This window comes from Idiotropiscis lumnitzeri, chromosome 9 (assembly GCF_059441095.1).
Source record: "Idiotropiscis lumnitzeri isolate Australia: NSW breed Sydney's pygmy pipehorse chromosome 9, RoL_Ilum_1.0, whole genome shotgun sequence".
Lineage (NCBI taxonomy): Eukaryota > Metazoa > Chordata > Actinopteri > Syngnathiformes > Syngnathidae > Idiotropiscis > Idiotropiscis lumnitzeri.
Genome location: NC_142399.1, coordinates 21,965,534 through 21,978,367, shown reverse-complemented (window position 1 = coordinate 21,978,367; position 12,834 = coordinate 21,965,534). Strand labels below are relative to the sequence as shown.

General features: G+C 39.3%; 1 protein-coding gene across 5 annotated transcripts in view; it reads right to left on the bottom strand.

Moving 5' to 3' along the window:
• The window catches only part of vps8 (VPS8 subunit of CORVET complex), a 117,772-nt gene that overhangs the window by 62,354 nt on the left and 42,584 nt on the right, over positions 1-12,834 (bottom strand). For all 5 annotated transcript variants that reach the window (XR_015845003.1, XM_088304110.1, XM_088304112.1 and 2 more), the window contains 4 exons: positions 7,580-7,750; positions 7,298-7,372; positions 6,452-6,487; positions 6,277-6,367 (listed from right to left, as the gene is read on the bottom strand). Coding sequence is in view for 4 of the 5 variants with exons in the window: in XM_088304110.1 (XP_088160236.1) it covers positions 6,277-6,367; positions 6,452-6,487; positions 7,298-7,372; positions 7,580-7,750 (373 nt within the window). In the remaining variant the exon portion in view is untranslated. The remainder of the gene's footprint in view (positions 1-6,276; positions 6,368-6,451; positions 6,488-7,297; positions 7,373-7,579; positions 7,751-12,834) is intronic.

The following is a 12,834-nucleotide window of genomic DNA, read 5'->3' as shown; positions in this document are numbered from 1 at the left end:
TATACATATATATATATATCTATACACATATACATATATATATATATATATACATATATATATATATATCTATACACATATACATATACATATATATATATATATACATATATATATATATATATATATACATATATATACATATATATACATATATATATATATATATACATATATATATATATATATATACATATATATATATATATATATATACATATATATATATATATATACATATATATACATATATATATATATATATACATATATATACATATATATATATATATATATATATACATACATATATATATATATATATATACATATATATATATATATATATATACATATATATATATATATATATATATACATATATATATACATATATACATATATATATACATATATATATATATACATATATACATATATATATATATATATATACATATATACATATATATATATATACATATATACATATATATATATATATATACATATATACATATATATACATATATACATATATATATATATATATACATATATACATATATATACATATATACATATATATATATATATATATATATATATATATATATATATATATATATATACAAACATATATCCATATATATATTCACATTCAAGAAAATGTGGCTCCAGGAACTTAAGGGGGCCACTTCCAGAAAAAAAACAGTTAAATATCTCCTGCAGAAATATATCAAGTGCTAAGCATTGAGTTAAAATCTTTTACCTTTTTTTTTTTTTTAAATCAAAGAGTTATCAGCCTAAAAAAAACTGAAAGCCTAATTATCCAAGTAAACCAGGTCAACATGTTCAGTACACAATCAATAAAAATGGCTGTCCTCATGAAAAGCTAATTCAAAATGAGCTTTGACACCACTTTTTCCTTTGAATATTTTTTAACTTCTCTTAATGAGAAAAATGAGTTTGTGACTGCCCTGCCAGTGACTTAAATCTGGGTTGGAACGGAGTCAGGGCCATTGGGATTTGCTAGATTATTTCACACATCTGGGCTTAGTGTTTTCCTTTAAATAATGTTTGTGCAACCACATTTAAGCACTCCTTCACAACTTCCCCATCACTTGAACGTTTTTTTATGTTTCCCCAAAATCCATGATACTTTTACTGAATATTCGTTTGCATGCCGCTGGGATGTAAACGAAAATGTAAAAATCTGTTGTACTGCACTCGAAGTTCGATGTTTTTGCGTGCGCTCACCTCAAACGTCAGCGGATAACTGTGCACAAAAAGGGCGGTGCTTTGTTTCGTAGTGGCGCTTTGCAATGTTGCGACGGTTTCGGAGCATATGATGCACACTGGTTTTGAATTGGCTGCAGCCAGAACGAAACTAAGTTTCTCCATCCATTCATTTAAAACAAGACGTTAACTTTTTAGCAAGGCATACTGTCAGCAGCACTCTCTTCCGGTCTGCTGCGCAATTGGCAGTGGATCGTAAACAAAAGATTTGATTGGCTCAAATCAGTGACGCCTTTTCTGTATTTACTAGAATTGCAGCGCCAACGTTTGCTAATGCGCCCTGAAAAAAATTCATCATAGATTGGCCATGGGTCCGGTCCGAACCATCCCAACCACAACCATTTGGTGATGCCTGCTATAAAGCATACCTGAAGCGGAAGAAGCTCCACCAATTTTCACATCTAGCATTAGGAAGTAATTTAGTTTTCAAGTATGCACCAGACGGAAAGCGTGTCGTGGACTACAACTTGAACAGTAGGTCGCAAGTGTCACTCAATGCTAACTACGTCGGTGGAAGTACAACAAACATGGTCACATTTACGCTGACATCACTTCAATGTGAAATGAGTGGAACGTCCTAAGGTTCCTGCGCGGACCTATTTCACCAATACTGCAATACCAATCCTGCAATTCCTGATTTGTACAACAAGACGAGAGTCAAAATAGCAGCAGCTTTGTCAGCAGCCCCCATTGCGCCAGCTGACCATTACGGCACTTAACGTCACTGCGGAGTGGGACATCAAATGCAACGTTATTCAGACATGGCTGCTCGAAAGTCACACGACTGATGATTTAACCAGAAAAGTCTGAAAGAAGTTGCGCAGGAAGTAAATTAGTGCGCCCAAACGCAACAATACCCGTTTTATTTTATTTATTTAATTTAAAAGATTTTGTTGTTGTACAATGCACTCCAATACATCTTTATTTGTATACAAAGTACAGTGGTTTAAAAAAAATAATTGAAGGGATAAAGTGTTTATTTTCTGCCTATTCTGAAAATACAGTCAAGCACCCACGATGATACACTACTGCATTTGGATGCGTTTGTGTTACAACAATTCAAATTTTAAAAACAATGATGTTTCAAATTATATGATATTAAGGAAGATAATTGTTTTTTTTATGTACACTCGACTGATAAATATGAATTGCAGAAAAATATTTTTAATTTAATATATAAAATAAAGAAATGTTCTAATAAATATTTTAGTATTTTTTTTCATACCATATATCGCCTATACCTTTTTTAAGTTTAAGTTCAAGGTCCTGTTTATTAAACAAATAAATTAATGGTGCTGAATATATACTTCACAAGATGAGTATAGTCTAAATTGTATTTGTTAAGGAGTTGTTTATTTGCCAAATATACTGTAATCTGTTGCTTAGAATGCACCACAGAAGATGGGTCATTTCTCAATTAATTTATTTTGTATTCGTACAATATTCTTATTTTTTTTTTCATGGTGCTGTTTTTTTTAATATGTTGCAAAGTAGGTGCAACAGAAAACGAGTCAGGTCTTGCTAAAATAGATTTAATTAAATGAAAAAATGTGTGCCTTTGAGTTTAAACAAATGTAAGTAGCTTCAATAATCTACGTTTCTGGATTACTGCATGCCCATAGGGATGCCGATTGACTATGTTCGTACTTCTAGCCAATCAATGTACACTATTACAAAGCGTGTAGTTCGTCTAGCCTTGAAGGGTTCATAGAGAGTTGTATATATGCATCCAATCTATGTTACAACACTATGGACTCGAAGCATCACACATTTCATGGAATCATGAGAATCCCAATATACTGTATATAAAATGCTATAGTGATTAACATTACCGCTTAGAGTTGCAGTTTGTACAAACCTCACCAAAATAAAATCAGTCAAACATATCCTTCACAAACTTGAAGCAGGTCCAACCACCACAGTGTTGCCTTTAAGTTTGATGACAACACTTTCTGTGACAATGGTCATAGTCCAACTTTGAGTTCGCAATGAGAACAATTTCATTTTGAACTCGAGCTGCGCGCTGCTATGAAGAGCCCTCACAGCCTCGGCCACTTTGGGGTCCTGGCACGTTGGGATACTGGCACGTTGCGATTATTGCACATTGGAATTTACTTTTTTTTTTGGAAAATGGCACAAAAACCTATATATATTTTTTTTTTTTTCCAGGTGTGGGCATGTTTCATGAATCTTCGCAAATATTTAAACCCTGATCTATGGTCTCTTTTCAAGGCTTCTCAAGGTTTGCTCAGTTGAGGGTTTGAATCATGGAATGACACCAATCATTGTCAGCTGCAGGCATTTTCTGTAGGCTTTAAATCTGGTTTAGTTTTGGTTGATAACAGACACACCTTGGGGAAATAATTCCTCATACTTGATTTATGCGGCGAGGCATATGCATATTGTTAGGATCAATGTATATACCGTATTTTTACGGCCATAAGACGCGCTGCATCCAAGGGCGCAACACCAGTTGAGGGTGCTATTTCCGTATTTAATGCATATAGCCGCGCCGCACTACAAGGCGCGAGCTCGCGTTAGCTCAGCTTGCGCTAGCTGTGGCCAGCTCACCAGGATTCAATCCCTTAAGGGGATCGCTGCCAGAGGTATCACCCCAAGTCAATGACAGATGTCCTTAAACTATAAGGAATCACAGCCAATAACACTGACTCTAACCAATAAGAGGTGTCATGGCAATACGTCTACTAGACAACGTCAGGGGAGGGACTTCAATGGTCACCACACTCCTTAGAGTCACGGTTTCAAATCAAAACAAAAAAAAAAATCAGCATACAAGCAAACAATGAAACAAAGAAATAAGATTCACACAAAACATGTATCTGTCATGCCATCTATATACCCAAAAGAAATAAAAATAACACAAACAGATTATAGCAATGGCTTCTTGGGAGCCACTCAGACTCAGCCAATCATATGGCTGTTTTGAGAGATGTGCATGGCTGTTTAGAGAGGTGTGCATGTTGTGCTTTGGGTTTTTTGCAGTCTGTTGTCTAAACCTGGGACGTTTCTTGCTTGCAATAACATAAATGATAAGACAGACGACAACATTGTGGACTGCTGCCCTTTTGTCCAGCTTTCTCCTACACCATCACCCAAACACCATAGTCACATAATGTATTAGTCACAGTCAATTCGAAGCATAGATGACTCAGACTTTGACCAGCAGGGTGTGCTAACATGCCCTGCGAACAGTCCAATGAGTAAAAGGGTTGATGGTCGAGAGTGATGCTCAATCCATATAATGGGCGTGTCGCTTTACAAGGCGCCTCGTTTGTTTTGGGGAAGATTTGGGACTTCAAAGTGCGCCCTATGGTCCGGAAAATACGGTAAGTTATCCCATATTTTACTCTATTAGTATTGCAAAGGAATTGCTCCACAGTGTGCCCTATGTTTGGCCCATGGTGATGGGAAGACCGTCAGGAGATGAATGAGGGAGGATTGGATCAAGGCCGCAATAAAGGATGTGTGCCAGAGACACCTCTAAAACAATGGAAATTAATGCTGGGACAACAAAATTCACACTGGAGGCTCCTATCAGTCTACAACAGGCATTTGTTATGCGTTTACATTCATGATTGCCATGATTACATTACTTACATTGATTGCCATTCAGTGGTTCAGAAGAAATGTCACCCTTTCAAATTTTTTTGAAGAGGAACCATCTTGGGAATTTCTTGAGGTTTTTGTGTGTTTTTAGACCTTCACAAACAACTTGGTTTTCTTGTCAAACAGTGTGTAGCAACGGCAGCAGGGTTTGACGAAATGTAACGCTTGCGGAAACTTCATTTTCAAAATCTTTTGATGAACCAGCCAATGTTTGCAGTATAACCGACATAAATCTCAGTAATACAGTTCAATAAAGTATGGCCTCTTTAAAAGGTGTAAAAGTAGACACATTTTAAAAGGAAATTAAAAACGGTGGGCTATTTATTAGGTTCAGGGTATAGCTATGAGAGACCTTTATTTCACTTTTGTTCTTGCTTAAGTCCAATTTTAAGCACCTGGACTGTGCGCTTGATTCTCCCGTAAATACCTCTGACTCACCCACTCTATTTAAATTGTGAATAAGGGCTGCGTGTCTTTGCTGTTTTTTTAATCACTCACTTTGTCCCTCCTTTTCCACTTCATTATCCATCTACCTTGCCCCCCCACCCCAACTTTCCATCCATCTTTTCTCCCTCACCTCAACCCAACCCGTCAAACCAAACAACTCTCGCAGTCTCAGTTCTGTATGAGGTTTCTCATATTACTGTATATTGGAACAGGATGGGGAGTACGCCCTATACATTTTGGCTGACGCTTTTCCGTCTGCCAATTATATTTTTAGTTTTTCATGGTTTACTTTTGTACGGAATCATCACCAAACCATGCCTGAAGGTGGAACTCAGGCAGGCCGTAACCTGTCGCTGTCCTGTACACGCTCGTTGGCTGGCGTAGCTAGTCACGTTTTGTGGGAGCCATCTAGTAAGCTGGCTTGCTCACTCTGCTTTCCAGCTACAGTAGCTCTTGTCAACCGCCACCCCGACGGCGCAGGTATACAACTCTCTGCCATGCTGTGGTTACCCTGCACCACCTTCAATTATTTTCCATTTTCCACATAATGGTTGCTCCAGCTCAAATTCTCGCAATCATCTGTTGAAGCCGACAGCCACCTCCAGTCTTAGCTCCTTTGCAGACAACCATCTCCAGTCGTAGCACTGCGCTGTTCATCCACGTGGCCCCGTCATGCTCAGCTAACGGACATCTTTTCCCGCGACATTTTCCCATCGGGATCTTGTTTATAATTCTACAACTCTGGAAGACGCCCCTTTTCTGACTGCGGCATGGACACTTGGTCAGACATGCTCATCCCCCTTTACTTGGTTTCTGTTTTGTATAAACTGTAAAGCATCTTTGAGTGTCAAGCGCTATATGAGCTGAATAGCAGTTATCATGATCATAATCATTGGCACTCACCAACCACAGCCTTCGCTGTTCGCTCATGGAAGGACCAGGCCAGAGAGAGACCTTCAACGAAATGCTCCTGCTTCAGCAAACAGTCAATGCGCTGGATACACAGAGATTAAATTAATCAAGTGTACTAAAGACAGGAGAATAACCAAAGACAATAAGTTAAAGAAAACTAAGTTACCTCTCTCCAGGTTCTTAAAGTCATAGAATGGGCTGACTGAAACAAAGGAGAAATACTGATGGACAATTGTGTTCTATAAAGTATATCATTAAGCGGGTCTGAAATGCCAAAAAGTAGTTAGCATTGATGTATCTTGTTTTTTTGCAATACTCAAACTCTAAACGGGCGTTGCAGCCATAAAATTCAAAGTTAATGATTATTTGTTAATCATTTATCGGTATGAACATTAAATATCTCATCTTTGCAGTGTATTCAATTAAATATAAGTTGAACATGATTTGCTAAATCTTTGTGTTTTGTTTTTATTTATGTTTAACACAACATCCCAACTTTATTGGAATTGGGTTTGTAGGTGACACGACTAACTGTGAATTTAGTCTTCACAAGTAAAACCAAACCTAAAACAGCAGATACAGTCAGCACAATTTATTGGGTGAATAATCAATGTCGTCAGACAAACCAGTCACATGGTCTAATAACTTTGCCCATATGAAAAATGGGTGGTGGGTCTTCTAAGTTGTGTCCCAGATCCAGTCGTAAATAATAATGTTATATTAAGTGTGTCATTTAGTTTGTTAGTTTATATAGTTTGCTTGTTTGTTTGTTTTGCTATTTACATTGGCATTGTTATATTAATGTTAATTTTAATTTGCAATTTAGTCTTTATAAAATCATATGAATATAATGAAGTATAAATTTAATATAGTCCTTTATATCCATAAAAAAAAAATCATCAAACTAACTATTTTTCAACTAATTTCAACCTACCTTGATGACACTGTTTGCGAAGTAAAAGTTCTCAATTATATCGACAACAAATGCCAGACACATATTAACAAATAGTACCTTGGTGCCCAAACAGACGATCTGTCCTGCATAGCATGAAATAGACTGGTAGCAAGCTTTCTCTCCAACCAAAGCCTGGAATACAAAGATACTGTGTTAGAGATTATATGAGCAATATTGATTGAACTTGCCCAAGGCGTGAGTGAGAGTGAGAGTTCTCTCCCTCTCCCCTTCCCCCCCTTCCTCCCTCTCCCCTTCGCCCCCTTCCTCCCTCCCTCCCTCCCCCTCCACCAACCCAATACTTCACTTGATATTGTGCTGGCCGATCAGAAAATCCCTCACCAAAGCCTGGGAGACATTCCCTCCTGTGGCCAACGATTTGAAATGGCGGCTGTTGTACACCAGTTGCACCTGCTCCAAGTCCAGAATCTCCAAAATCTCCTGACTGGGACGGTCCACAACCTGTAGCTTTTCGTGGCTGTCTACCAAGACTAATGTACGGCTATTAATCCACTAAAAATAAAATTGAGACAAAAAGTAAGTGAATCAATGATGCACCTTGCAATACTGCTAAATTTGTCATACAGCTATGACAGAAGCCTGTATGAGATACACTGCATGATTTATAAAACAGTTGAGCAATTTTACTTGTGTTGCACACATGAAAAAGCATATGGTGCCCAGTACTACATTTATAAATACAGTATTATTCTCTATCAGTTGACAATAATCATGTTCCAATTACATGCCGGAATTTAAACATGATAAATACCTACCGTATTTCCCGGACTATAAGGCGCACCCGAAGCAAAAAAAAAAAAAAACGCACACACACAAAAAAAAAACTTATACAAGCCGCAGTTTTCTATGGTGAAAAAAAATTATTGTTTACTGCATATACAGAACTATTTGGTACTGTGAATGCACATAAATGTACATAAACAGATTCTTAAAACAGTGCCTTTTAACACGGCAACAACTTTGCTGATTAAAACAAAACAGACCCACGAGGAAACCCCCCCCCCCCCTCAAAAAAAAAAATCAAGATTTATTTAGCGTATTTTCTGAACTATAGAGCGCCCCTACCGGTGAAAGAAAAATCCACAGAAAAGCTGCATCCACTTCCGGTTGGGTGAGCATGTGAGGGTGGTTGAGTCGCAGTTCCCCGTAACCCAACTTTTGATTTACTTTTCAACTGAGCCATATTTTTGAATGCCCTACAAGTAAAAGAACGAGTAAAAGAATTGCACGTTACAGGATACGTCAATCGCCAGTGCAATATGTCAAAATCTTTGAAAGTGCAGCGAAAAGTCGAGATGGACTCCTCGGCCTCATGCAGTGCCTGTGTGACTAGCATAGCTAGCCTTTTAGAGGACCACAGGGCTAGCATTGCAACTGACTTTAAAACTTCGTTCGCGGCTCTGGAAGCTAAACTGGACAAAATACAATCTACGGTGACGGATCACGGACAACGAATTGAGTCATTGGAAAAATCAAGCGGTCCAAAATACACAACGGATCCAAGCGCTAGAGGACAAATGTACGTCGCTGGCGAATGGCTGTGCTAAGCTATCGGCGAAGGCTACGGACTTGGAAGGTCGGAGCCACAGGAATAACGTACGAGTCATCGGCCTCCTGGAGTCCCTGGAGGGACCCAATCCGACATCCTTTTTCGCCGATTTCCTGGTGGAGATTCTTGGTGATGCCTGCCTTACATCGCCTCCGGAACTGGACCGCGCACACAGAGCACTCGGCGTCAAACCATAGCCGCAATCGCGCCCGCGGCCGGTGATCCTTCGTCTGCATCGCTACCGGACGAAGGAGCTGATTATACGGGAAGTGCGTAAGAAGCGAGGCACACTCCAGTATCGCGGGTCCCGCTCCAAATATTTGAGGATTACACTCCGGAGGTTGCTGAGGAACGCGCCAAGTATCGTGCGGTCATGGCTAAATTGTACAATCTTGCTCTGCGGTCGTCTCTATTTTTCCCAGCTCGACTGCAGATCACTCTGGATGGCGGGGCTAAGAAGATGTTCTCATCTCCCGAGGAGTCTGATAATTTTGTGATTAATTATCGACGTGCTGCGAGTCCCACCTAACTTTGCGGCTGGTTGGACTGGTGGCAATATGCTCACCACATTAGCCGGGCTCATCCGAATATTCGTCATTGTTTGTCAACTTTGTTTGGATGATGTTCTTCAAGTCACTCCGCCACTGGTCATTTGGCCTTTCAGTTGAGCGCAGTTGCTTTTCTATGAAGCAAAAACTGTTGTCAAGATGCACAACGAGAGTTTTATTTTTATTTTTTTATTTTATTATTTTTAATATTTCCTTTTTGGTTATGTGTATTATTCAGTGTTTTATTTTCATTCCTGCTACATTTATTGTTTTATCATGACTTTTATCGCCATTATTGAGAGTATTACTGCTGTTGCTGTTATGATTATTATTATTATTAATACTTGGGTTGACACTATTCTTTGCTTATTATTAAAGTTGCCCGACTCTAATTCACTTTGGGTGTTTCTCAACTTTAGACTGCGGTTTGGGTTTTGGAGGTTTTGAATTTCAATGTCCAGTACTTCTGTGGTGGCAGTGCTTGTAAACATACGCTTCCTATCTATTTGTTTATGAGTAGTGCTATTGTATATTGATTTTCTTTTTTCTGAAGGATGTTTTATACTCTGTAAGCTGTCAGGGGGTTGTTTTTTGTTTTGCATATTTGATTATTCTGCTAACGGGTTACGGGGTTGGAGACGAATTGTGAGAGAAGTAGATGAAGACAGGGAAGTGCACATCCCAGGGAGTTAACCAGGATGTCATGGGAAGGAGGGGTGGGGAGGGCTCACCTTCTTATAGGAAGGTTTTTTCATTTGGTAGTGTTGTAGCTCGGTGTAAATTTCAGCTGCTTAGGGTTAGTGGGTTATGGACCTCTCTATTGACTTGTTTTTATGGTATTTGTTCTTTTGTGGTAGTTTATATTATTTGTACTGCTGTATATTGCTTTTGTTTTTGCTGCTTTTCAACTGTTCTCCACTGCTCGTGTTCCAGGACCAGCCAAGTAACTTCACTGTCTTGTGTGATCCCATGGCGGACTTGATTAATAGGGGGGAGGCCGACGGGCATGTGGTAAGCATTATCTCCTTAAATACAGGTGGGCTGAATTCTCCTGTGAAGCGGACTAAAATTATGACACATATTAAAAATCTTAATGCTGATATAATGTTCCTTCAAGAGACGCACTTAAAAAACTCGGACCATCGAAAGTTGAGTAGGCACTGGGTTGGCCATATTATTCATTATAAATTCAATTTGAAAACAAGAGGTACATCCATACTGATTAGAAAGTCAGTGCACTTTGTTTTCACAAAAACAATTGTAGACCCGGGGGGCGGTATGTGATTGTTGCAGGTAAGCTATACCAGAAGCCTGTAGTCTTGGCATCAGTTTATGCGCCGAACTGGGATGATCACAATTTTATGAAATTGTTACTATCCACTATCCCGGACTTGAACTCGCACTCTCTGATACTGGGGGGGTGACCTGAACTGTGTTCTCGACCCATTGTTAGATAGATCTAGCCCTCGTCCGATGTCACTCTCGAAAATGTCACAAACCCTTTTGGCTTTTATGGATCAATATGGGTTTACACACCCCTCGGACAGACAGTATTTGTTTTTCCTCACATGCTCACCGATCATTCTCTCGGATAGATTATTTTATCGTTGATAAAACACTTATTTCTTCAATTACTTATACTCAATACTGTCCCATTGTTGTGTCTGATCATTCTGCAGTGATTTTAGATGTGCATTTTGACCTCAAAACAAAAGAGTACAGGACCTGGCGCTTTGATCCCCTATTATTAGCTGATACGGATTTTTGCAAACATGTTGAGGACTCGATTAAGTTCTTTTGTGAGACCAACAAAAATTATGAAACCTCTCCCTCGCTGCTCTGGGAGACTCTAAAGGCCTATGTCGGAGGGAAAATTATTTCATACACATCACATCTGAACAAGCTGCGCAGATCCCGCCAACAAGAATTGAAGGATGCTATAGGCAAACTAGATGTGGAATTGTCTTCTTCTCAATCATCTGATTTATTCAAGAAGAGATTAGAACTGCAGACAGAGCTTGATCTTTTGACAACAGAAGCAGAACGTCTCCTCCACTCTCGTGGATCCTTGTACGAACACGGTGATAAAGCGGGCCGCCTTTTGGCGCATCAGCTGAGAGCTAGATCTGTCGCCAACCAAATCATCCTGGTCCGTGATGAGTCAGGCTCTCTGACTTCTGATCCGAGGAAATTGAATGATACATTCAGATCATTCTTCTTTAGGTTGTACTCTTCTGAGTCTGTTTATGATGAAAGTTAATGACATAGTTTTTTTGACAAGTTGACGTTGTCGAATGTTTCACCAGCTGATAATCAGGCACTTAGTGCCCCTTTGACACTGAGCGAAATTCAAGAGGCCATTCGCTCAATGCGCAGTGGAACCTCACCGGGGATGGATGGCTATTCGGTGGAGTTTTTTAAACGGTTCTAAGATCTACTTGCGCCACTCCTGCTAGAAATGTTTAATCAATCATACACCGATGGAACCTTGCCAACCACACTCAGACAAGCTTCTATATCGCTTATTTACAAAAAAGGCAAAGACCCGGCAGATTGTGCTTCATATCGTCCGATTTCACTTTTGTCTGTTGACGTCAAGATTCTTGCCAAGGTTCTGGCTCATCGTTTGGAGGGCATTGTGACCAAGGTCATTTTGGAAGACCAAACAGGCTTTATAAAGGGGAGGCATTCTTTCTCGAATGTGAGAAAGCTACTTGACATTATCCACACTCCTTCGTCTTCTACCGAACCTGAAGTGGTGGTATCCCTGGGCGCAGAGAAGGCGTTTGCCAGGGTCGAGTGGGCATATCTTTTTTTCGCTATACAGAAGTTTGGCTTCAGTGTCAGCTTCGTCTCTTGGATCAAACTACTTTACTCCTCGCCCTGTGCCTCTGTATGTACAAACTCACAGCGATCAAGTCCATTTCCTCTTTTCCATGGTACTAGACAAGGCTGCCCTTTATCCCCGCTGTTGTTTGCGCTGGCCATCGAACCACTTTCAGTGGCCTTGAAGTCACTGGATGGGTATAAAGGGATAAGCAGGGCAGGGGTTGAATATCGTGTCTTGCTCTATGCTGACGATCTTCTGCTTTATATATGTGACCCTTTGATGAGTATTCCTACTATCCTTTCGTTACTGGACGCCTTTGGCAATGTATCTGGGTATAAGTTGAATATTTCAAAAAGTGAATGTTTTCTAGTTAATCAGATGGCCAGGAGACTGTCACAGGCGTCGATACCATTTAGAATTTCATCGGAGGGTATGAAGTATTTAGGTGTAGTGATTACACATTCCTTTCGTACAACCCGCGAACAGAATTTTGCAACTTTAACCTCTGCAGTTAAGGCAGACTTGCTAAGATGGAATTCTCTGCCGCTGTTTTTGGCTGGTCGGGTGCAGTCTATAAAAATGAATGTTCTACCCAGATACTTGTACTTATTGTTGTTGTTGTACTTGATGTTTACACGCATTGTGTACT